Below are 26,899 nucleotides of genomic sequence, written 5' to 3'. Positions count from 1 at the left end.
TGCTGGGTGAGAAACCAGAGGGCCGTTAGTGGATGGAAGAGGTGTTCCTGTAGCTGAAGTGCAGAGTTTAAGACTGAAGGACTCCTAGTTCATGAGTGAGTGACACAAAACACGTAAGTTCTGACACCAGTAACCCCACCTGCAGTGCACTATAAACACGGAGTGGATCCAGAGGAGGGCCATGAGGATGATGAGAGAGCTAGAGCATCTCTGCTGTGGAGACAGGCTGAGGGAGCTGGGCTTGTTGTTCAGCCAAGAGAAGACCTCACTGCAGCCTTCCAGTAGGGTCCAGCTAACAGCTGAACCTTTCTGGCTGAGAAACACTCCCCAATCCTAAAAACCAGAAGGGTTGGCAGCCACCTCCTGACCCACACAAGAGAGAGGAATGTTAGGCATGTCATGAAGTACAAGTCCTGCTTCCCAGACCCGTCAGGCTCCATTAGCTCTAAAGGGGCCTAACAGTCTAAGGGTTTTTTAAATCCCAAACCACTGCACTAGCAAAGTCTCCCTTGCTAATGAACCACCCACAGCTGAAAGGCAAGCTCAAGGCATAGGCAGTGTAGCATGTGCAAGAATCACAAGCATCTGTGCAGACACACTCATCCGTATCTATTCTCACAGTGTCTCCCTTCCCCTTCACGAAGCACAGATGTTTATTGGAGCTACAAAGCCCAAAGCACAGACCTCAGAACTGGAAGTCATCAGTGGTCAAGAAATTCTCCACGTCAAGACTGCGCGGGGCCGGACACAGCCTGGTCACACCACTGCAGTCCCAGCACTGCTGAGGCAACGTTTGTCCTGCATGGAGAAACTGCATCACCAGTCCTGAGCTCTGGGGTTTGTGGTGGGCATCATGAACACCTTTGGCTGTGATCAGACCTGAAAGACAGCGGACAGGCTCCAAACTTGGGTGATAATCAATGCACAGTTGCTGGAGGTGGCAACAAAAAGCTCCCAGCAGGAGTCTTGCTTTTCTGGCCTCTACATAGAATAGGATCACAGAATCCTTAGAGTTGGAAGGGACCTCTGAGGGCCATCCAGTCCAACTCCCTTGCAGTGCACAGGGACACCACAGCTAGATCAGGGTGCCCAGGGCCTGATCCAGCCTCGCCTTGAAAGTCTCCAGGGGCAGGGCATCAACCACAACACTGGGCAATCTGTTCCAGTTACATCTAACCTCAGTCTCCTCTCTCTCAAACCATTTCCCCTTGTTCTATCACCACAGACCCCGCTAAAGAGTCTGTCTCCTTTTTTACTGTAGAGATACTGCTTCACCAAATAAAAAATTGAGATGACAATTCAAAAGCACAGAGCACAATGCTGTGTACTGTTCAGAAGGGAACAGACACTTCACATACTCTCTCACAGTTCCCTGCTTGCTCTCCAATCTGATCAAAACCTCATGCAGCAAAGCATCCTGCCCTTACAGTGACCAAAGCTAGGATGCAACTCCTAGGTGCAGTGTGCTGTTGATTACTTTGAGCTTAGAAAATGAGTCACTTTTCATCACCAAAGCACTGAATTCCTGTCACAGTCCAAGTTCTGGGGCAGACTACCTCTAGGTGTAACCACAGGTGATTACCCAGGAAGGAAAATAAAATCTTCCCCACTAACTTACTTAAACAAACACGTAAAACCCTTTAAAACATTCATATTTGAGTATTAAATACTCACATTATTTGGTGGTTATCCTTTCGGTAGATTTTTTTGAGGCCTGGATATCAGAAAGGAAAAAAGAAACCCAGAACTAGTTTTGCCCACAAAAGAAGGAAGAAGAGGACACTGCCACTTCATACATAATCCAAACAACATGGGAGTGGATGTACTCACACACTGTAAAAATCTTAAGGGAACAGCCTTGCAGGGGACCAAAGCATTCTGTGCTCAGGGCAGTGTCATATATTTGTGTCTATGCTAACACACTTTGCAGATTTAGGAATAAGGAAAAACTACAAACAAGAGGTCATTAGGAAAACAGTACAGACACCTGCAGTTAAATAAAAAAAGAAGAAAACAGAGGAATTATTATTCACATACAAAAAGCTGCAGGAACATGCATTTGGGAGGAAACAGGTACTTAAATTAATCCTTTCCAAATGAACGCACGCAATAAAAATGGCATTAACACCTGTGCAGATAAAGTACTTCTGCTCCCTGACACGGTGATGCTTGTATTGCATTTTCAGTCCTTCCTAATAAGATTCCTGATAGCTCTGAAAACATGACATCATCTCTGTAACGCTGCAAGCAACTGCAAGTGACACAAGGCTTTACCTCTTGGTCTTGTGGCATTCTTTTGTAGCTTACTTTGCAAGATTCAGGAATCCCTTGACCTGCTCACAACAGCATGTTGAAAAGTAACCTCAGTGGACACGAAGGGAGGAAGGAGATGCATAGAGAACTGGCTCAGAAACAGTGCTCAACAGGCCATGGAGGGAAAGAGGGACAGTGAAGACCTGGCAAGTGAGTAACAGCAGTTCACATTTAAACAAACAAGTTATTTTAATAGCTCTGCACCTTGAGTATTCAAATGGACATAATTTTATCCACAGTAATATCAACACCTAAAGATCAATGGTAATTCATATAACTCTTAGGCTCCCAGTCCCTAGCCACTTTACATCCCAACAAGGCATATCTTAACTTTTCTCCACTATTTGGTAAGAATTTTTATTTGGTCGGAATATCAGTCTATCAGTCCCAAGGCTTTTTTTTGTCCCTCCCTTCTTCACCTTCTTGAAGACAGGTTTATGCTAAGTACCATCCTCCGGATTTTGTCCTCATTCTTTAAAACATTAGCTTTAACAGCACGAATCTTGTCTTGCTGATCTTCAATCAGCTGGTCCAGCTCAGCCAGTTCAGCTTTTAGTGGTTCTACAGCACTGTCCGTGATGCTGAAAGAGACACAAAGTGTTGTGTTATCAGAAACATGATGCTGCTTCAGGTTTCTTAAGCCTCCAAGAACATTCAATACTTAAAAGTTTGCATAGAATTTGAGCTGTGCTCGCCCCTCCTGAAATAAAGTTTAGGATGGGAAGCACAAAGACAAAGCTAATACCAAAAAGAAGAACACTGTTCAGGAAAAAACACCCCACAGTTCAACAGCAAACAATAATCTCTTGTCTAACCAAGCTTTGCTGTTAAAATCTCTGTGCTATGCAGTTATTCTGCTCCACCACGAGTGTGTGTCAAGCACTTCTTTTACTTACCAGCCAAGAGCTGCAAGTGCCTGGCTCAGGGACAAAGTGGGACTTGGTTGGTAGGACAGAGCATAAGAACAACACCCACTTTTTACTGGGGCTCCTGTATCTTACCATGGTACACATGGCAAAGCCATCTCTCCAGGCCTCGCAACAGGCTTCAAAGGGGAGAGAGGCACATTGCAGAGGAACAAATACAATTGCTGTGGGGGCTGATGGCCTGATACCAGCTATTTCCTACAATGAGCCAGCAGCACAGCACTGCCTGCCAGCAGCACCAAGCTGCAGCAAGTAGACATCTAAGAGGTAAGGTACTGGCCCCTCAATAGCTGCTGGCAAGGGCAGGCAATCCCACAAGAACAGGAAATGTAATACACAGGAACTAGATGCTAATAACACCACTAGCACACTGATATATCTGAAGGGAATGGGACTGTTTGGCTCTAAAACCAGCGTGCCCCTTTCCATAATGCTTAGCAGCCAGGGAGCTGATGGACAGAACTAGCCTGCTGTTATTCTGAATTACCCAGTCACTGTGAGGACTCACCAGCTAAAGTCTGCATCTCATAATTATTTAGATTTCTCCTCCTTTCTACACCACTGGCATAAATCACAAAAAATATCACTAGAAATTCTAACATTTCCCTAATGGGATCCTTCAATTGTCTTTCACAGAAGCAAAAAAAAAAACCAAACCAAACAACAAAAACACAAAAATGCATCCAAATTCCACTACATATGGGAAGCATTCCCTTCTTCATGTCAGATACTGTGTAATTCTTCCCTGAAGGCTCTGACAAGCCGTAGCACTACACTGATCTGATGAGGATCTCACAGCAATCCCTGCTAAGAGCTGTAATATGTTGCAGCAGTGAAAGGGAGCTGAGTGGCTCTGCTGGAGTGATGCTGGTTTGCTCCCTGTGCCTGGGGAAAGGCAAGCAGATCAGTGCCTCAGTTTCTCCAGCTGTAAAATAAAGCCCAGTGCCATTTCCTTTCTCTTTGCAGAGGTACTGCATTCTAAGCCCAACCACCGTTTAAGAAGGTGCTATGTAAGTGCAAGGAATTAACATCATTAAGCTTTATATGTGAACCCAAATCCTAATTCCTACCCCAGCCCCACTAAGCCAGCAGCTGTAAAACTTCCAACAATTAACACACTGCTACCTACCCAGATAAAACTCAGCTAAAAATACCACTCAGTGGCATACTTGCTTCTGCAGGAATTAAATTCATGGAGCAGCAAAGTTACCTAAATTGGAATCTATGAAGATAAAAATCAATCTTCAGTATCTGAGATCACTTTTAAGATCAGATTACATGGAATTGGGATGGTACTTCTGTTTGCAAGGAGAATAAAAAGACATACTAGTGAGGCAAGTAAGGCTGAAGCATCCCTTCCTTGGCTTGACCTCCTTGGGGATATTACCTTCATTCTCCTGGCTTTCTGATGTTAGTTTCAAACCATGCACAGACAACAGCTGTTACTGACACTGCTGCAGAACACACAGATTTCAGTGGCACAAAGAAAAGTTTGTGATTTAGGAACTCAGATCCTACCAGGCCTCTAACCTGTTCCTCCCCATTGCTCCACATGTATTCGTGATAGGAAAAAATAAAGCAGAACGTTAAACCTTCCCATCTCATCTCAACATGTGCATAGCTGCTGCCGTGTACATCGCATGACATGAGCTGGAAAGATTTTAACACTTCAAAAAACAATTCTGACTGCAGAGAAAATTCCCCGAAGCACAGCAGAGACTGATGCTAAATTTGCATTTTGTAGTGAATGAAACCCTCCACTCTGCTAGAAACAGATCTGCCTCGAGAGATAAAGCAGACTTTCCCTGACCACACTCACCTCTGCTCTTTCTGCAGAGCTTCTGCATGCTGTCTGTTCTCATGCCGCCACATCTGCAACTCGTTCTTCATGGCATCCATGTCTTCTTGAACGTAGTCCATGATCCTGCCAAGCGTAAAGGCACTGCGGCACAGAGTCTGAATAGAGTCCCGAAACTTCTCCATTTCTTTGGCTACCAACTCTCTCTCTTTCTTCCTCACTGCTTCTGATACAAAAGGCTTCTCCTGACAGAAAGGATGGATAAGGAGAAAAGCATCAAGACGAGGAAAAACGTTTGTTGTACGCAAGGTGTCAAAGAAAGAATGCTTTAGACACTGCTAGCCACGAGGAGAAATCTTCAGTGTTCACAGTTTGAAATGAAAGGAAGAAGAATGAAGCAACAGTTTAGAATCAGATGAGCAGAATGAGAATCACATCCAAGCCACCACTGCTAAGGAGAACTGCTACAAAACTACAATAACGTTGGCAATATTCAATTGCTTTTCAGATCAGGAGCTCTCCAAATTAAACCTAGTATTTGATTCCATAAATGACCTCATCATCCTGATGTTCTCATCAAGATCCTTCCCAGAGCAGTGGGTGCAAAGGGAGTATTGGAGGGAGACCTCCTCCTCGTTCTGCCATGTTTTACTTCAGTGTGTTTCTATATATTGAATGGAAAATGGCTTAACGTGGCACCATTAAACACAACCTCACATAATAATGACACCACTTTTGTTATCAACCTGCTGCTGGCACTGGCTGCCAACTGAGACAGGGGAGGCTTAGGTTGGATATTAGAAGAAAGTTTTTCACACAGAGGGTGGTGAGGCACTGGCACAGGTTGCCCAAGGAGGCTGTGGATGCCCCATCCCTGCAGGCATTCAAGGCCAGGCTGCATGTGGCTCTGGGCAGCCTGGGCTGCTGGTTGGTGACCTGTACACAGCAGGGGTTTGAAACTAGATGAGCATTGTGATCCTTTTCAACCCAGGCCATTCTATGTTTCTATCATCCAATGATTCTATGTCCACCCCATAAATCACACATCCATCTGCCCATCTTCTCCCTGCATGCTCCAGATGTGTACTCTACAGGGCACAGCTGGACTGCCCCTGCATCACTCCAGTGCCTGGCACAAGGACATTGTGGATTGGTGTTTACTCAATATTGCTGCAAATCCCAACCCACCACACTGAAAAAAGGTCACGTTCAACTCCAGAGGGTAATGATTATAGCCTCTGAACTGAGATTATGGTCTCTGTGAAAAGCTGGAGAAGCAGAAGCATCCCTTCTCATGATGTTCTGCACCAAAAGCATCCATCAGAGCTGCTCAACACAGGATTTTGCTGCTGCCTGGGAGCTGCACCAGATGCTCCATAGCCACCTTCCAGTGCAGTTCTCCAAATCACTCCCTTTGAGATACTTCTCTCTCACCTCTGGCTGTATCTGAAGTCTCTGCTCCTAATGCTGGCCCTAGTCATAGAATTTCACACCACACAGCTAAAATAAATGGCAGTTATTCCATACCTTGAAGTTAACAGTATTTGTAAAACCACACAGGCTGCAGGTGTGCCCTCAGTCAACTGCACTACTCGAAACTAATCTGGTCCTGTGCACACTTCCCTCATGTGCAGCCTGCAGACCCTGTGCTCAGCCTACTGAAGCCTCCCAGCTTACTGCAAGTTTAACACAGGGAAAGTGCATGCTAAAACAGCAAAGTCACCAAGAGCAAAACGATGCCATAAACAGAGCCAAATGACCACATTACTAACACTTCCTAATGACCTTATTCCAGCAAAGGCCTTCCTGGAAACAATAACTGCCATTAAAGAGAAGCCCACTGTTTCTTCTCCCCCAGGTAAAACAAGCAGATTTTTCTTTCTTTCCAAGAGACCTGAATGTCTAATTCCCAACCTGAGTTTTTCTTTAAGACACACGAAGCTGTACATTAAGTTTACTTCAAGTCATTTCAGTCATCTAACGTGCACTAGAAAACTAGAAGGGTCTTTCTTTCACCCCAACCATAGGATAACCACCTTCTAAGCACAGTTCCTAGCAGCTCTATGAGCACAGAGCTGACAGTATGCTTGTGACTTGCTAGGATACCATGCCTACCATGCTGTCCCTTACTGCCCTCCTACCCAACTGCCTGCCTTCCTGTGTGAGCTGCAGGCTGTTTGTTCAGCTGTGTTTGGAGGCAGCAGGGACCACTGCCAAACACATTTCAGCAGCCCTCTGCTTACTGATGAACTCAGATATATATTATTCTAGAAAAATACTTCTAAAGATTTGAAGGCTGAGATTTACTTGCATCTGATGCTTGCGTTTTACCACACACGCAGCACATGGAAACTGCAGGGCTTCTGAGTTTACTGTGATTTTATAACGTTGAAGTTGTTTAATAAGGAACTGGCCTGAAGTGACAACTGCTGGTGAACTCGTGGCCTTTGCTTCCTAAGTCAATTCGTGAGTGCTGGCTAAGCTGTTAAAAATAACACTCATCTTAATTCCTTCTCACTCGACCCGTGCCTCTCTCACAGAAGCAGGTGTTTCATTATGCTGCATTACATAAAACTCGTTGTTCTGTCACTTCCCACAGCCATCCGTGTGCTTGCTGTCCCTCACAGCATGCAGATGAAAGCACTGGTTTTTGACTCATTTAATGCTGAGAGCTGGTGAGCACCCACCTTCAGAGCACAGCCACCCAGGGTTGAGGGGATACTTTCAGTCTCTTCCTTAGCAAACCTCTACACACAATGCCAACAGCATCCCAGTTGGCTCTGTCAGACTCCTTTCCCTTTATGCCTTGTCCCTGAAGGCACAGATCACAGGGCACCTTTCCTTGGGCACGGTGTACATTGGACACTGGTAAGACTTTCTTTCCTGGAAATATTTTGTTTCCTCCTTACCTTGTAACAGTGTATGGAATGGATCTGCACCCTCACACACTGCACGCTCTCTATTGTAGCTCATTTTTTCCAGACGAGTTCTTGCTACACGTGCTTCCCCAAAGCCACAGAAAAGGCTGAGTCTATGGGATCCTATTTTCCACATCAAACCAGGAGGTTATCTATAAAGAAAACTGGAGCTGGAACAACCCAAGCCCATCAAAAAACCCCACCTTCAGTTCAAAAGCATGGCAGGGCTGTATGTTATTGAAGAGCTTCCCAGGAAGAAGTTCTGCTGCCCTGTTTTCCACCCTATGTGCAACAAACCTTCCCTCTTTCCTTCCCCTGTTCCTAAGCAGTTTCAAGTGTCCAAATACACAAGCACTAGAAGTCTATTAAATACTATTCAGTCTTTAGAAGGCACATCAGCAGGGTGGTTAGAAAACTGCAACTCTGAGACACAAAACCACACAATACAAGCGATGTAGGAACACACAAAAGTATTTTGCTGTGTCCTCCTTTCAAGGAAGAGCACTTAAACTCCAAGCTCCCAAAAACCTCCCCAACACCTGAGGGCACAGTAACTCACCTGGCACACCACCCTTAGCTTGAGGAGGGACAGATAATGATCAATCCTTTCTTTCTTTTCACACTACACTTGGCGCAGCCTAGGGACAGCTGAAGTACTCAAGCTGCACCAGATATCACTGATTAAAGGCAGTTAAGGGGGGGAAAAAAACAAGCTCCGTGCTGTCTGTTCTGTTTAATAGTTACAGTTATGGGTTAAAATCTGCACAGGTCACCCCTGAAATTACTAAGAATTATGGCAGATGGTTTATTACAACAAGCAACGTGGGTGGTTGGAGTCCTGAATGCCACCTTTGCTCATTCTGCACAAACACGTAACAGGATATATTCAGCTTTAAGAAAAATGCCAGAATCAGAATTGTTCCAGCCTATTTAATTAGGTCACACACCTCAATGAACTCTCCTTTCACAAAAGCCCAAGAATCAATAAATTATCTCCGTGTAAAAAGACTATCACTTCTGTAGGCCCAACACGCTTCCTTTCCTTCATGTTTTTCGTAAGGCACCAAGATAAATGTTTATTTTGGATTCCTGGGAAACAGTCTGCCTTTCCCATTACCTCAACCTGAACGGAACACAGCGTGGACTCGAATGCAGGGACCGAAGAAATTAAAAAGCAGAAATTTTCTCCTTAAACGATGAAGGGAAAATTATTAACGGGGTGCCAGAAACAGCCAGAATTTTACCTGTCTTGAATTTAGCCTCCTTAAAGCAATTAGCACAAACGTGGATCCTTCACAAGACATTCACTTCCAACATCCGTGCTGCTGAGGATATGGGAAATGCCTGGCATCCATGGAGTTAAAGAGGTGGCATGGCTTCCCCCCACTCACCCTGCTTGAAAAATTCACTTCCAGGAACAGCATTTGATTACTTTTATATAGCTTCTCCTTTGTTTCCATTCTTTAAATTAACAGTTTTTAAATATGAAACAAATTACAACAAGCATCCATCAAGCAGTTAATAGTTTCTACAGCCCCTTTTAACTATTGTATTATGTCCCATTATGGAAACAGACCCCAGTAATCATAGTTTTATGGAGCTATACCATTTCCCTTCCACCTCTTACTACAGTTAGGATAGGACAGAAACTTCATTTTGGACAAGTAATTTTGATACATTCAATGCAAAAATAACAGCGTGGGCTTTTTTACTGTACAAAATATTTTTTGATCATAAAGGGTGTTTTCTTTTCCTGGTTTTTACAGAGCCTGCATTTTAAGTATATGGTAACTATCCACTAGGGATCACTGTAAGAAAGTCCTCCACAGTAACAGAGGGGAAAACAGTAAATGTTAAATCATTTCAAATGAACAGGATGCTTTTTCTGCTTATGCCAGGTATCGAGTTCAGCAGCAGGCCAAGGCAGCAGAGACACCATGTTCTGTACCATTAGACTTACCAGAGTCTGACCTGTTTCAGAGCTGCAAGACACAAAAAATAGGATGGAATTTTCAGACGTATGTAAACGTCCCACCTCAGCTCCTTGAGCTGGCTCGCCTTGCTGCAGAGAAGTCAGTTTGCTATTCACCATGCTGAGCAGAATCCTACGTGTCTGACCACACACACACCAAGATACAACTCCAGTATCAGCTCATCTGAAACGACACACTGGGTGCCAGACCTGCCCTGCTCACTCTGTGGGTCCGTGGTTTTCTCTGTTGAAACAGCAGCCCCTTTTCCATTCAGAATGAATTGTAACACGTGTTCCTTGGGTTACCCAACTGCTTTCACACCAGACTATGGCCCAGCAGAATGTCTCAGCCAGATCCACTGATAACCTTCCTGAAATGTATGAACATCACCTGTAGCTCTCCTACAAGAGCTGCCAGCACAGCATCCTTTCCTAGGGATGGAAAGCACAGCTGTCTCACTGCACTTCTACATATACTTTCTGTTTAACAGATCCACCTGCTGTCTCTTTTTTTATTTATGTATGTATCCACAGGAGCAAACATTTTGTGTAGTATGCAAAGGCCACCGCACAGCTGCCATTATACCAAGAATATCACAATAGTGACAAAAGTTCCATTCCTACCTTCACTGCTTGTAAGACAATTAATTGAGGACCACTTTTTTTTTTTTCTTTTTTTTTTTTTTTCCTCCTGGTAATAAGCAGGGAAACTCAAGCATTAATTACTCAGTTCAAGCTCCAGCAACACCTGACCACCAGCAAACTGCATGGTACAGTTCTGGTACGTTTCTCCCTGCATCTTTACTCCATAACCACTCAGCTAACATCACATCACCATAGCCAGAGCTGTTAGACAAAGACAAAAGCCCTTGTGCAGGTAATTCCTATCAAATCTCACTCTCAGCACTTCTTACAACATGTGACCTCATTGCAGCCTTCAGTACCTAAAGGTAGTCTATAAACAGGAGGGGAATCAACTCTTCGAAAGGGTAGATAACAGCAGGACAAAGGGAAATGGTTTGAAGTTGAGGGAGGGAAGACTGAGGTTGGATGCCAAGGAGAAGTTCTTTGCTGTGAGAGTGGTGAGGTGCTGGAACAGCTGCCCAGAGAGGCTGTGATGCCCCATCCATCCCTGGAGGTGTTCAAGGCCAGGTTGGATGGGGCCCTGGGCAGCCTGGGCTGCTATGAAATGTGGAGGTTGGTGGTCCTGCATGTTACAGAATGGTTGAAGATTCATGATCTTTGAGGTCCCTTCCAACCTGTGCCATTCTGTGATTCTGTGACCTGGTAGGATGCTGAGAAACTGTGAGCCCCTTTGAAACACTGGCATGATGGGAGATATGAATACAAATGGTTAACTAAACGTCACATTACTGCCTGCACTAATTGGATGTGGACACAGTGCTGTGCAGCTGGTGGGTTAACGCACAAAATCAATGACCTGAAGAACTCTGAACAAACAGAATCAGCATTGATTGTATTTGCTCTGAGCTTAGAAGTACCTACTTGATTTACAGCACTTGTAATTGAAGTTAATATTATCCAGGTGCTAAGCTATTTTAATATCACTTGTTCCTAGCACAAACCTTGAATCTGTTTCTTCTCCAAAGACTATATTTGGGAAAGATGGGAATTCTGTGATCCCACTTGCTTCTACTATTTAATAACCTGCCTACGCTTTCCACACATCAAATAAATGAAGTGGAATACAAAACGTACCATCTGTTTCTTTCTCTGTTTAACGTAAGAGGATTAGACTCTAAACAAATACATTTAGGAAGTCTTTTTAGGAATTTGTTAGGCTGAACACAGCTAATCAAGGCAGCAGAAACCTTGTGTATTTCCAGACTGACCTTTTTGTTTGACCTGAAAATTGTGTATATTATTTTAAGTTTCTGCACATGCAAAACCTACATGATGAAAGTCCCTGTCTTTCTTGATTTTCTTGTCTCTTTCTTTATTAAAACTTCTTAAAAAGCACAATGAAGGTTTCAGGCAAATGCTTTTAACACAAACAATACTCTTCTGCAATCAGCAGTTACAAGTAAAGGTATGGAACATCCCCAAGAGCCCACGAGTGCTATGTTTCCATTAAGTATTACTTCATCAGCTTCTGCTAATTTCTAATTGATTAATCCACAGTAATTCAGGTAGAGCCACCGATCAGGTAATTGCTGCATTAGATGCTGTAAAGCATCAGCCAAAAGATCCCGTGCTCAGATTATCTCCACTTCCCTCTTCATCTTCTGGCAGAAAGACACGGCTTTAAGAAGTAGTGAACATAGCAGAGAGAATATTTCATTTATTTTACATGCATTGAATGGTTTAATAAAACCAGGGCAGACAAACATTCTCACTGACAGACACACAGATCAACCTCAGGTATAATTTCCCAAGGAATTATTCTTTCAAATTTTTGCTGGACTTGTGATTATCTTACTCCAAAATACAAGAATCACATTTTACTCCCCATTGCAAAACACATTTTGGAATACTGTTGCATGCTGATGGAGAAGATATTTCTCCTGGAGAGTTTGATGGAAAACCAATTAAATGAAAGAGCTGAGAGGCTGGGGAGAAACAGTCAGGTCTCAGACTGATGCTGCTCCCAGCAGACTGCACAGCCAGACCTGGCACAAAACCCACAGCTATTTAACACAACATGTTGGCCAGCACTCACAGAGCCATTCTCACAGTCCCATCGACAGAACAGGACTTGGTTACACTCTCAAGCACAGAGCACTCGGCGGGAATAAACCGCCTGAAACCATTCTTTCTTTTTAATTACTTTTGCTGCATCTTCCCAACGAGATCCCACGGACCAGTCACTGTTCTTTCCCAAACTACTGGTCTGGGCTCTCATGTGAGGTATGCCTATGTATAGGAACTGCTGAGTCAGGGCCTGAACCTCTGATTGATCACCTGAGGTGAGCCATGAGTCAGCCAGAGGAGCACAGGTGAAGGCAATTCACCTGTGGAGCCTGGCTCCATCTCTCCCAGACCTATTTAAGAGCTGGCTACCACAGGGGAAGGATCTCTTCTGGAGATCTGCTGTGCTGGAGTTTTGTAAGTGAGCCCAGGATAGGGGTAAGCTTTCTATCTAGTCTCTTTTTGTTACCATTATCTGCTTTGCCTAACTCTCTTGTTTATTTTATAATTATAGTATCTTAATATTCATTGATTATACAGCCTATCACTGTCTTCTGTCAGAAGAACTCAGCAGTCTCTCAAACTCGTGGTTTTTTTTTGGGCTACATCTGTCAAGTCCCAGTCACCAACTCTGAGATTTGGTTAAAAAAGATTTTTAATCATCTTTTCCATTGAGTTTTTGCTTTGCTGTCAGGAAAACTGTGCTTCTCCTCTCTGTATCACAACAGCTTCAGCTTACAATGGTGGATAGAGATAGGGAAAGGGGGAACGGTTTTAAACTGAGACAGGGGAGGTTTAGGTTGGATATGAGGAGGAAGTTTTTCACACAGAGGGTGGTGAGGCACTGGCACAGGTTGCCCGAGGAGGCTGTGGATGCCCCATCCCTGCAGGCATTCAAGGCCAGGCTGGATGTGGCTCTGGGCAGCCTGGGCTGCTGGTTGGTGACCTGCACACAGCAGGGGTTTGAAACTAGATGAGCATTGTTGTCCTTTTCAACCCAGGCCATTCTGTGATTTAATTTGAAAAGCAGTAGCAGCAAGAAGACTAAATGCAGCAGCAGCAGCCAGCTGCTTGGATATGAGAACAGATGATATTCAGGAGCTTACTGCTGTGTGCAAATTTTCACGTGATGGAAGTCAGCAGGTTTGCTTTTCCAGAATTAGTTGTCCATTATCAGTGCTGCTAACGCAGATCAGTGCTTCAAAAGAAGCAACAAAAGGCAAACAAGGACAGAATGAGTGTTTTAGAGACTGAAAATAGGCAGTGGGACTAAACGATGATTGTACAAAGACACAGAGGCCTAATGTGCATGTAAAAAGAATTGAAGGGGTTAAAAGGGAATTGTTTTATTTAGTGAGCTACATGTATTCAGGGCAGAAAAAGGAAAAAAAGGGAAAACTTAGTACAATTCCCAGAGGAAACTTCCAGAACATGAAACCCATGAGGTTTTGTAAATGCTCCCCATTGTTCCTTTCTGTGCCAAGTGTTCACTTGACAGGACACAATATAGCCTGCAATACAATTATGTACTGGCAGAAAAAAGTCTAATTCGACTGCTACTGCCATTCCAAAACTTAGCCTGGAGATTGCTGATTGAACAGCACCACCTAGTTATAAAACTAGGAACAGGAACAGCTGTATCTCTTGTTCTCACAACTGCCAGCTCAACACACACTCCAGTAATGAGCTTTAGAGCTACTGCATAAACAGAGCAATATTATCTCTAACTCTTCCCTTTCTCCACACAGCTCTATAAAGGCAGAACTTACTAGAAATAGCCAAGAACATTCAAATGATCACTATATAGGCAATACAAGGTGCACCTTTGTAATAAATAGTTTGTAATTCAATTCAGCAAGCTGGAAAAAGCTGTATTTACTCAAAATGGGTTATGAGCAGAAAATGAAGGCTTTCCCATTGTAAGAATTATTTTTCTTCTTTAATCTCAGCCCATGCAATATATGAAAGGAATTTTTGGTCTGCAAAGCAAGCCTGGATCTCAGGCAACCCCAAACCTCAGATAGGAAGGTGGTCCCCCATCCACCTTCCTCATTTCCTCCATGTGCTGGGGAAGGAACAAAAAGGCTGGTCTGGCATGACAGTATAACTCACTACCACTAAAGCATTTGGGAGTGTCCCTATTTAAGAGATTTGTTGATTTCACCCTCCCAAAAATCACAGTCCTAACAAGTTGTGTCATTTTTGCTGCAGATTGCCAGAAATGATTATGAAAGCATACAAGTTCTAGATAAAATCCTTTTTTAAAAAGAAAAGTCTACTGTCTATCATGAGTTTTAGTCCTTCAGGGACTTGTTTTTTCCAGCTGTGCACTTTACTCATAACCTATCACAATGTCATTACTCGTTGCCAAGAACTACATTCATTAAAGTAACAGGAGGCCAAAAAGTGCTCTATGTTTCAAAAGTTTCTCCCAGTTTCAGAAAGGTATTTGAAAGAGTTTTGTTAAAAGCTTAGCTCTTAAGATCTGAGTTGCAGTACCTACTAAAAGTGCTGAATGCCACACTACATCTATCCCTAGTACTGAGTAAATGTAAGAAGAGAGATGCAGGTAGAACTGAAGATTTAAGAGCACGTGAAAAGCACCTGCCTCTCCAAAATGCTGTGTACCTGTTTGTATTTTTGTAAAAGCACTCTGAACTGCACTCCTTATCCAAAATGTTCCCAAAAGGCCAAGGATCCAAAGTGTTCTGCCTTTTGTGCCTTCTCGCAACATGAGCTGTGCAAGGCTAGAAGAGCAAGAGCTGCCCAGTGATGGAAGGAATACATGAATATCAGGGGGCTTCAACGTTTTGCTTCTGGTTTGTGATTGCTCCTAGAATCTCTCTAGACCTCCCTCTCTCCCATTTCCCTATTCCAATTTCTGGATGGGGAAATGAAATGAAATCACTTTCTCAATTCAGTCAAGAAAGCTCAAGTATGCTGGATTTCACTAAGATAACATCTGGTGATATGGAAATGCTTACTGTGAATGGTTAACTGCAGAGATCCCTACTTTTTACAGGTAATGACTGATGGTTGATAGGACCAGAGGACAATTAAGATTGGAACAATAATTATGCAGCCACATAAATGTAGAATGTGTCCTATTGCATCTATGGCAAGGCTGAAATCGGACTGTTCTGGAAAACAAACAGGCTAAGGAAGACTACTAAATGCTGTATAAAGCACAACATAGAGAATGTAGAGGACTGAAGGACTAATGCAGGTAAGTATAACATACAAAGGAGGAGTTTGATCAAAAAATGGAAAAAAAAAAACCTAAAGGAGAAGAAAAGGTCATGATTACAATATTTAATGGTCATAATTTCTTGCAGGCCATTTCCATCTTACCTTTTCTGTTGTCTTTGATGATTTTTGTGATGCTTCATAATCCTTTTTTGTTTCTAGGATTCTTTTTACAAGTCCACCTGGATAAAATGAGGATATGTCTCAGCACTGTTGTTACAAAAATATTATTCTAAACATTCCGGACAATAACATCAAAACCAACATGAACAGTGTCCCATTATATTTCAGTTACTGAGATACAAGATATTTTACATCTATTTTTCCAGTGTCTTATCTCCATACACATGCACATGTGTATACATAGATAGCAATTTGTTAGTCATTTTTTGATACAGAGAACTAAGCCCACCTAAATAATATGCAATGTGGCCATAATGGACGGAAGGCCCTGAATCAGATATCTGAGGTCAGAAGCATAAACACTGTTAAGAACCAGACCATCCATTTGCCTAGGAGGCTTCCTGTAACTTGCCTTGACCTGCCAACCCCTTCACCTATCTCAGAGAGACGTACAGTAGGTATTTGACATCAGCTGTAAATCCCAATGCTCAACTGTGCAAGACTTCATTTGAGAAATATTTGCCTTTTTCTTGCAAAGTTGCAAGAAGGTTCTGCTCCCTCAAGAGATACTTTGCTGCTGTATTCCTCATTTTAAGTGCTTAGCTCTAAGTTTAAATGTGTTGTTTTTTTCTATATGTATATGCATACAAATATTTACAAAAGCAAACATACCATGCTTTTCATCCTCCTCCAGATCCACTTCTGGCTCCTACACGTGCAGGGAGAGAGCTTTAGTTGCAAATATTTGGCATTGCTATGATACAAAGCTATTCAACAGCATGTCCAGCTAGAAGCTACTTAAACAAGCAAGTTACAAAGGGTGGAAAGGTTCTATAATTTGTAACATTAACAGACCATTTCCAGCTCTGGCATTTCGGGCACTGGCAAGGCTGCCTCCACCACAAACTGGTCATCATCATCATCAGAAGCCTTCTGGTCTATGATCACATGTGAGACTGCTTTACTACTACTGTTCCTGAAAGAGATAAAACAAACATGGAAGCCTATTAGGTCCCATTCCGATCCATTCCATCACCTCCTTCCATAAAACAAAGCAGCACACCAAATTCCTTCACTGCCATTACTTCTGCATACACTGCTTTAGTGCTTGGCACTCATTTGATACCACCTGCAAGACATTTTGGCCATAAATTCAAGGGGCTGTTTCAGCCTTTTTTGAGCACAAGATACACTGCATGCCTTACAGATCTCTTCTTCTGGTAGTTAAGATTAAATGTCCTGGGTTTATCGGCTTCAAAGTTCCCAGGGGCAAAAAAAATTAGGTTGCATCTACCTTTGAACTTCCTGATGTGGCCACCAACTGTAACTTCCAAGTCATACACTGGATTTGCAGAAAGGCTCAAGTTTTCCTGCCCAAACCAACTAGCCTGATGCTATTCACTCGCACGGGGTGCACAAAAAATCTTAAAATAGTGTGGCATAAGAATTAACAACATCTTTTCTGCATCTCCCACACTCCTCACCTTTCTGGAAGCAAGGCCTCCATGCTCTCTTGGCGTTTTACTACTCGGGGTGGTGCTGGCCTTGCACTGCTAGGACGGGGAATACGTCTGCAAGAAAAGAGACTTCTCACCTATATTGCAAAAGGAAGCTCACGTGTCCCCCAAAGGGGCAGACGTGCCTATCCAGATGAATCAAGTAACTTTGCCAGTGCATAAAACCAATGAAACATCCCCATTGTACAGTCCTATATTGCAATGCCTTCTGTCCTATGAGGAGTCTGGGAAAACCTAGCAAGTGTGACCTTCAACAAGAATAATATCATTTTTGGGTAAAACCAACTCTTAGTTTGTCTCACTAAAAAATAATCTGGATACAGCAAAAGGAATAAATGCATTTCTATAAGTGATACGTTTACAGTAGCCTTCTTCTGGGCAAAGAAAAGGTAAACTGGGATTTGAAAGGCAAGTTCATCTCACCCATAACACCACACTTCTGAAGTGCTTGTGATGCAACAGACTCAAGAGACTCCTCACAGATCACTTTTAATTTAGTAAGATTACATCAAAGCACTCTTTGGATTAAGAATGACATTCAAGATTCAAAGTTTTCTTCATAGAAGGAAAACAACTAAAATGAACCATACATGGGATAATATTCATTATTGAGTGCCACAGGCACAAACTGCCCAACGTTCCCTTGCTATTTTCCAATTGACAGTTGTAATGCTATAATGGGCTGGAAAGTACTGTGATAATAGCAGGGTGGCAAAGTGTTTGGCTGCAGCAAATGAGAACAAGCTCAAACACAGCAGCCACATGCAAAAATGAAGGAAAAGAGCTGCTCTGAAAGGCCTCAAAAACACAGGGATCTCCAGCAAGAGATGCCCTCACCTCCACTACTAACCCTTAAATGAGATCTCGGAAGGGGTGGATGCGGGCTTCACCCCTTCCAGTCACTCAGGTACACTGCATCCATCTGAGCTCCTCTAAGTTGGCCCTGCCTTCCATCAGGTGCTCAATCACTGCTTCAGGCCACGACTCAGCATTTCCACTGCAACTGTATTACCTCCAGACACCATTCTGTGCTTCAGTCAGACAGAATAAAGAACAGGAACAAACCTTTGGACAGCCTGAGGTGGAAGATCATTGGCTACTTCACCATTTTCAGATATTTCAGGCTTTTCAGGATCAAGGTTCTCTGCTTCTTCTTCTATTCAATGAAAAAAAAAAGTGTAATAGTGTCATACCTGTCATGTTGGCAATGCAAATCTAATTCTTTACAACAGTATTTCAAGCCTTATCAGCACTATACTTTAATGTGTTAATGAAATGCGTTGTATTACAAACTAAATACAACTCTATAAGCTTTATATATCCAAGGTCTCAGCTGATTTCGGCTCTCACTGCATCTTGACATCTGTCTCACACGTTGCTTATAAGATAGAAAGGAGAATTCTACCCTCCTTGTTCATCACTGCCCCCATTACCCGCTGCTGTAGGGAAGGTTCTGTGGATCGCTTTAACTTTTGTTATGAGCAGAACCCACAAATACAAGTAATGGGAGGGAAAAAACATTGTGTGCAGGCATTAAGAAAATGGAAACTATAGGTTTTATTGAAGTGGTTGTTGCAGTAACTACCTGTAACATATTGCAAGAAATTCCCCATAGGATCTGCTTATTTTCAAGTTAAAAAAAAAAAGTAATAGTTTATGACCACTTTATGTTGTTGGGTTTCTCTCCCCTTTGGAAAGCACTTAACCTGAATTACAAAGCACTTTCATAGATTGCTTTTTGGTATTCTTTCAACTACAAACTACCTGAATAAAGTCTACTCAAAGCATGCAAATGCAACCAAATTACAGTTTTTTTGTTTCTTTTTTTAATCTTTAGTATATAGCATAAGAGAAAAAAAAAAACAAAACTCACTAAATTGCAGAAGTGCTTTATTTATTAAAAAGCACTGCTTTATTTCTAACAGAAGTTTTTAGCTATCCCTGGTATATTCAGTGCTGGTCTTCTGTCACTACAAAGTCACTGGCAAATTCATCTGGAAATAGTAAACACATTGGTTTTTCAGAAAAGTCACAAAAGTTCTCTTGCTGAGAACTACTGCCACTGCCAGGAGAGCAGGGACAAACACAAGTGACTGTTTCCAGCAACCCACACTTGAGTGCTAAAGGCAGTAGGGTGGAATTTCTCCCAGTTGTGTAAGGCACACAAATATATTGGCTGACTGTCTACATTTCCTTGGATTACACAGCTATGAGGCCCTGAAGGCCACGGGTGGAGTGGGAAACAGCCTTTGATATCCCACACACATAGCAACCACTGTAACCATTCTATGATATGAGGAGTCCCAACTGGTATGACACTGCCATTGGTGCCACTCAACCATCCCACCTTGGGGCAGATGAGATGCTGAAATAATTGTTTAAACATAACCTGAAGTACATTCAAGACACAGCAATAGGAGCTATGAACACGCCAGGGATATTCAGAGTTCTCAAGAGCTACTGTAACTAGCTTTTGATCTCTAGGGAAAGAAGGAATATAGCTCCATGGGAAGACTCCGAAAGGGCTCCATAAATAGGGATAAATCAACATAATGAGCAGCAATTACTGAACTACCCCAACACCCTGTGTTAACACAGTCTGGTCAGATCTGCTGTTATCTCAGCCCTTCCAGCCCCACCTTGGTCACTGGTTTGACTGTTGTGGTTTAACCTGGCAGGCAGCCCAGCACCACAAAGTCTCATTCCCCCAAAGTAGAACTCATGGGTTGAGATAAAACTATTAAGATAGAGAAAAGGAAAAGGATAATAGTTATTGCATATATATGTGAATGTATATCACCAGTGATGCACAAGCAATTGCTCACCACCCTCAACTGACATCCCAGGTAGCCCACAAGCAGGGGAAGAGAACCAGATGAACTCCCATCCGTTTCAAACTCGTTCTGCACAATGTCATGTGGCCTGGAACAGCCCTTTGGCTACTTTAAGTCAGCTGTCCTAACTCTGTTCCCTCCCAACTCCTCGGGCCTTTTGCTGCAAACGGCCTTGGCTCTGCACAACATGCTTAACTACAAACATCAGTGTGTTATCAACACAGTTTTTTTCCTAGAACCAAAACACAGCATCACAGCAGGCAATCTTGAAGGAAACTAAGCTGAAACTAAGACAGTGGCATCAACTCCCCCAACTTGTTCATGTGTCTGGATCTGGAGAGAATAAAACCACAGTTTTTTGCTTCACTCTCAGTTCTTCTTCCTACATTTTGCTTCTCTTATGCCACATATGCTGTATCTGGATACAAATATCTCATTAACAGTGCACGTCTAGGGAGCCATATACAACTTTTTATTTTTTATTTTTTTATTTTTGTTAAGGGAGAAATAAGAAGGCAGAGATGGAATTTGCCTCAAAATTCCTCCAAAACACAAATACCAAGTGACACTTCCAAACACCTGCACAAAAAGGCAACATGCAGTTACACAGAACAAGTCACCAAGGGATTCAGGAGCATTTTCCCTGGGACAGTGCGAGCATTGGCCACTGAAAACTTGTCCTCTTCTCCCCTTCCTTACCTTTATGCAAGAATTCCTTACCTTTATCCTTCCTTACCTTCAAGAAACTGCACGGATTCAAGGCTGACTGCACGGCACTCAAGTTAGCCTTTCCAAGGCAGCCAAGCTCTTATTCCACCTACCTTTCTGTTTTACTACAAGTCCTGGTTCAGCTTTCTCCTGCAGTTTAGCAGCACTGTCCGCTGAAATCCCATCTGCCACACTCTTCATTTCTACCATTCCTATAACAGAAGTTGATAATTAAATGATATAATTACAATTTTAAATTAAAAAAAAACCACCATGCTAAATGCCTGTTACATTTAATATATCTTTAAGAGCTACCTTAGGTTCATAAGCCATCTTGAGTGCAAATAAATAACATTTAAAGTTCACAAATACTTTTTAAAAGATCTACTGACTGAACTCCTTATATTACTGCAAACTAAGGCAATTTCTTCAATTCAGAAGTGAGTTAGAGATATTATTTATAAGCCTCAAAGCTAGTAAAACAATATTTAACAAATAAAGCCTAAGTAAGTACTAAAATACACAATATTGTTAGTGTGCCACTTGGAATGCACTTTGGTTTGTTCCAAAAGGGAAGGGTTTTCCTGTAAAAGCATTTCATACTAAAGCCATTAAAAAGTTTCAAGTAAGAAAAGCTTATTTTCAGTACATGAACCCCACAACTTGAACACTGGAAGAAGAAAGCTGAGGTTTTGAAGTACACTGATTCTTAAATTCTGTGACACTGAGGGCAAAGAGAGACAAAGAAGAAACAATTCAGCACCATTTGTATATAATTCCTGCAAACAAAACTCAACATTAAAAACAAACCAACAAAGCAAACAAAAAACCCCCACAATCCTACTTTTACAGTTTGTCAGATTATACATCCTGTTGGTTTTGCCATATGAAAAGTACACACACACACAGCCTTAACCTCACTTGCAATGTGTTCAGTTTTTACATTCCTCAAAATACAGCAGGAGCAGAAATAGGAAGACACAGAAAGATATGGAAGAGATCTGCAGACACAGAAAGAAAGGTAAAGAAAGGTCCTGAAAATAATGGACAAGAACTGAATTGGGTGCTTCTGCAAACTGAGTGACTGTAATATAAATGTAAAGAACAGGTCCACGGGGCTCCTATGCTATGGTGACCGAATTTCCACCACCACAACAAATCAGCAGTTTGGAATGCTTAGGAAAAGATTTAGCAGATATAAACCCAACTAACACTAGAGGTTGAAGTGTCCAACGCTTGCAGAACAAGAGATGAAATTGCTGCATGCAGCGTAAAGCTGCAGCTTTCAGGACCAATAGCAGGGGATCTCCCATCCACCTGTGCCATCGGGGGTGTCCATCAGTTACACAGTCCACTCCAGCAGCAATGTTAGAATCTTAGAATTGTGAAGGTTGGAAAAGACCTCCAACACCATAAAAACCAACCACCAAGCCATCACCACCATGCCCACCCATGGAATTATAGTTGAGTTCTGTTAGCTGTGAGGATTTTGACACAGTAGCCCTCTCCTTTCATTTACCATTGCTGACAAAAGCCAGGACGAAGAGCTACTTAACAAAACTTTGAAAAAGGCATTTAAAAAGCTCATCACCAATCCATACAGCTGTGCTACAAGGTACCCATAAGGTCTGAACCTTTGCTGAAAAACCATACCAAGAGTAGAAAGTGAAGTGCTTCAGTCCATCGTAAAGGAAAGGTTTCATTTATAGAATTTAATGACATAATCCTGTAATGACATAATCCTATGTACTAAAATGATTACTAGGTCATCCATTGCTAAAGATACTCCACCAGAGAAAAACAGCTACCAGCAGTATGGGTATTGCCTATCAGAGACAGAGATTGGGCTAGACAGATGACTAATGGCATTTCCCAGGGAAATTCATACATTAGTTTTTGACAGTTTCCAATTATTCAGACAATTAGATCAGACTGACATGGCAAGCATTGCTTTCCCTTTCCTGGCTCTTACTATAGAGGTCAACTCTATGTGATCTTGTGCAAAGCATTTGATGCTACCCCACACAAAATCCTTGCCTTTAACTCAGCAAGACCTGGATTTGGTGAATGGAGCAGTCAGTGGGTGAGGAACTGGTTGGATGGTTGCACTCAAAAAGAGTTGCACTCAACCCTTTCACAGCCTGCCAACGTGTTATTCCCCAAATTAGTTCTTTTTACTGCCTCAATGAGAAGTCCCAGATTGCTTCCCTCCTGCATGTGCAGCACCATACCCCTGAGAAACCAGTACATGTGTCATGGACTGCAAACCAAGAGCTCTTCCACCCCATCCAGAAACTGGGTTTGCAGTAAATTATGCTGGTTTTCACCTCATTCTCTTCTGCAACATTAATCCTCATTATAGAAGCAGGTTTTAATATTCAGGTGCAAGTCTGTGGGCAGTTCTCTTCCAACACACACACATTTGTGCAACACACGCACACAGTGCATCACCTCCACGAAAGAAGGGTTAATTATTTTCAAAGCAACTGTAAGTTTAAAAAAGTACATTCAATTTACAGATCAACTTCTAAATTAGAAAAAATACCACGTGAAACCGGTTTTGCTGCAAGGCTTGTTGGAACTATGAAAGCAATTATGGTATGAGTAATAGTAACTATAGAAAAATAAAACCCTTTTGCTTCAATGCCACTATTAATTTGTTTTTAATATACAGAAGTGAGCAAATGCTGTTATAACTTGGTTTCATTACCAGGAGAGAAAACATACCTGTAATTGTTTAACTACTCCTTCATTTACCACTTAGTTTTGTTTTTCATAACAGCTGAATTTGCATTCACCAGTTCAGCCTTGACACAAACTCCTTTCTGTTCTACTGCTGCACATTTATTTGTCTCCATTTAATGTTAGAAAATACAGAAAGGTCTGAACATCATCATCAGTTGCTGCAGACAACGACACACTGCAGGCTTCAGTACACCTACAGAAGGTTTTATTACCCTCAGGATTCCATCTTGGGGCATTCAGGAGCCTTGTTTACTTACTGTAACTCTCTCACATTAGGGAAAAAAAGGGTGTAACATAGGTAACCTTGAGTGCACTGGTCTGCTGCATCATGAAAAGAGTATTTTAAAATACTGAATTTGAAGCCAAAACAGTGGATAAAAGGTAAAACATATTTATCAGAATAATGGCTGCTGATTTTCAAGATTGGGTGATCCCATAAAACATGCCATGTCTGGTCACTGTAGTTTAGGACCTGTCCGGGCTATAAAGCAAATATTCAAATTTTTTTTTTTTAAATAAAAATTCTAAATAAAGTGGTAGGGCCAGCTGTTGATCACTATGAAATAAAATAAAGCTCCATTTAATTGAACCCACATTATATTTTTCAGCAACAAAATTATTAAAACTTCACAGCCTGTAAGTAGACGAGACGTGATGTAAAATCTTCAACAAGCACTAACATGACTTAACCTCCAAAATAAAGGGGTTGTTTATATCATACAATCATACAATCAATCCCTTTGGAAAAGATCTCTAAGATCCCCAAATCCAACCCCAGCCCACCCCGCCATGCCCACTGCCCACATCCCTCAGTGCCACCTCTCTGCTGTTCTGAAACACCTCCTGAGATGGTGACTCCAGTTCCCCAGGCAGCCTGTTCCAAAGCATTATAATTCTTTCTGAGAGACACTTTTTCTTAATATCCAACCTGAACTTCCCCTGCAGCAACTTAAAGCCATTACCTCTTGTCCTGTCACTGCTACCTGGGAGCAGAGGCTGCAGCACTGTACACCAGACAGAGGCGACAGCCACAATTTCAGCATGGAATACTCTTGGGTGGGCACAAGATGGGCCTCTAACAGCTTCTCATTTCCTGCTGATAATCTGTGGGTAACAAATAAATACCTGGCCTTCCTTCCTCAGTGCTCCCAGCAGAAATGCCACAGAGTTTGGCTCATGGTATCTGGCTAGGCTACTGAGGAAGATGATCTGGGATACAGATTCAGTGCTGATGATATCTAGAGAACCTGCCCTGCTCAGACTCAAGCCACAGGGTTCTAGCCTGACATAAGTGCAGGTGCAATGCACTCACAGAACTGTAGGGCTTGGAAGGGACCATCAAGTCCAGCCCCTCTGCTAAAGCAGGCTCCCTACAGCAGGTCCCACAGGTAGGCACTGACTGACTGCTGACCACGCACAGTTGATCACAGCTGTAATGACACTGTTGGAAGCCAAAGACCTACAAACACACAGGGTTGCTTCAAAACCCTCTAATCAAAGGGGCTACAAGCCAGAAGTTTCGGTGAACAACTCCTTTCCATCTGCTCTCCAGGTTACACCTGGACTACGACAAGTGTCTCCAGTTATGTAAATCATTATAAAAGGTTTTGCTAGTCTCAAATTCAACCAACCATCTTTTTGATTAAAAAAACCCAGAAAGTTGAACACAAATGTGGACTGTTTAATGTATTGCTTACCAAATGAATACCCAGGGAAATTCCTTGTTGCACTGGGCATTAATGAGTCAGTCTCCCAGAACATGGCTTTTTTTCCCCTTCTTTTTTATGGCAAATGTAATCTTTTCATTTACAATCCCATAATTCCTAAAGAAATCCAATACCCAAGGCCTTCAAATCCTTGAGAAAGGATTAAAAAAATCGAAAAGATAAATCTAGGAAGTACACACTTCCCAAATGTTAGTAAATGATGAAGTTAAATATCTCAGGGTTAGCATTTGTATAATTAATACCTACAGGAAGGCATATCTTGCATCACAAATGTCTTTAATCTTACTAAAACGCCACATCTTGAATCTTATTTAAACTAAAACACTTTGCTGAATATTGATCTGTTCAAAGTATTTGAGGAACCTTCACGTGTTCCTTTTTGTACAGTAATGTGCAACATTTAATCATTTGAGATACACTACCTACTTACCCTCACTAACAGAAATGAGACAAAAACTAAGTCTCTTAAAGTCTTTGAAGTCATTTGTGTCTAATTTTGCCAGATTATGAAGCAAAGAAACAGTTTCTGTGAAACTAATAGACAAAGAAATAGTTTTAGACCTATCATGAAGTCCATTCAGAAAGAAAACTGTAATTATCATGAGAAGTTGAATTTACATCTGCAGTTTTGCATGAAGAATGAAACCAAACTGAATTAAGTACCACTCTCCAGGTACCAAACCTATGCAGAACAGCCCACTGGATTCATAAATGCAAACTGGGTAAAAAACAAGCACCCAAAATAATAAGCAAGGATGTTTAGGATTTTATTCTGTTCCAGGATAACAACCCTCCAGCATATTTAATAGAAAAAATATCATCCTGCTGGTTACCTTCTCCTCTGGGTTTGGCGCGTTGCCGTGATCCTTTTGTTGAAGGCTGCCTTGATATTCCTGCAGGACTTTCACTCTTAAAAAAAAAAAAGAGGAAAAAAAAAAAAAAAAAGCACAAATCTATATGTCTTCACATAAAAAAAATTCATATATTCAAAATTAAATTTGAATTACATGTGTTGATTTTTTTGGTCTACATTTATTATACATTAAAAAATACTTACAAAACTGATGCACACACAGGAAAAATACCTAGAATCTATTTTCCTCAGAAGAGTTTGCAGATGTTTTTGCTGGATATGTGGTAGCTATCTTTTTTTTTTTTTTAATGAACTTGAAATATGATCATATTTCACTACTGTAAAGGCAACTTCCAAAGGTGATCTAAGCACATCCAAAGCAGAGTTCTTGCAAAACGTGCAGTGCATGCGTGATGCCATAACTGGTCTAGGAATAGAATGCTTTGCTACTAGTGGGCTATCCCAAGGGTTAACATTGATCTCAGAGTCTCCTCCATGTTTCAGCCACACTGCACACACAGTTTCTCTTCCATTTTCTAGGAAGTGTATTGAATTTCCTTCTGAAACAGA

The 26,899-nt window shown here is 42.0% G+C and overlaps 2 protein-coding genes across 15 annotated transcripts in view; one reads left to right on the top strand and one right to left on the bottom strand.

The window, feature by feature from the left end:
- LOC128076892 (UDP-glucuronosyltransferase 1-6-like) overlaps positions 1-26,899 on the top strand; it is a 245,886-nt gene that overhangs the window by 127,331 nt on the left and 91,656 nt on the right. The gene's annotated exons all lie outside the window — the stretch shown is intronic.
- The window catches only part of TRAF3IP1 (TRAF3 interacting protein 1), a 37,555-nt gene continuing 13,133 nt past the window's right edge, over positions 2,478-26,899 (bottom strand). For 2 of the 3 annotated variants that reach the window (XM_052675256.1, XM_052675258.1), the window contains exons 6-14: positions 26,310-26,385; positions 21,118-21,216; positions 18,528-18,618; positions 17,430-17,516; positions 16,801-16,921; positions 16,618-16,654; positions 15,928-16,004; positions 5,059-5,282; positions 2,478-2,894 (exon numbers count right to left, since the gene is read on the bottom strand). In XM_052675256.1, the coding sequence (XP_052531216.1) occupies positions 2,729-2,894; positions 5,059-5,282; positions 15,928-16,004; positions 16,618-16,654; positions 16,801-16,921; positions 17,430-17,516; positions 18,528-18,618; positions 21,118-21,216; positions 26,310-26,385 (978 nt within the window). In that variant the 3' untranslated portion in view covers positions 2,478-2,728. The remainder of the gene's footprint in view (positions 2,895-5,058; positions 5,283-15,927; positions 16,005-16,617; positions 16,655-16,800; positions 16,922-17,429; positions 17,517-18,527; positions 18,619-21,117; positions 21,217-26,309; positions 26,386-26,899) is intronic. The other variant, XM_052675257.1, reaches the window with a different exon arrangement.

Source organism: Tympanuchus pallidicinctus, unplaced genomic scaffold (assembly GCF_026119805.1).
Source record: "Tympanuchus pallidicinctus isolate F22 unplaced genomic scaffold, pur_lepc_1.0 scaffold15, whole genome shotgun sequence".
Lineage (NCBI taxonomy): Eukaryota > Metazoa > Chordata > Aves > Galliformes > Phasianidae > Tympanuchus > Tympanuchus pallidicinctus.
Note: the sequence above shows the minus strand (reverse complement) of the source record. Positions and strands in the feature narration are given on the sequence as shown.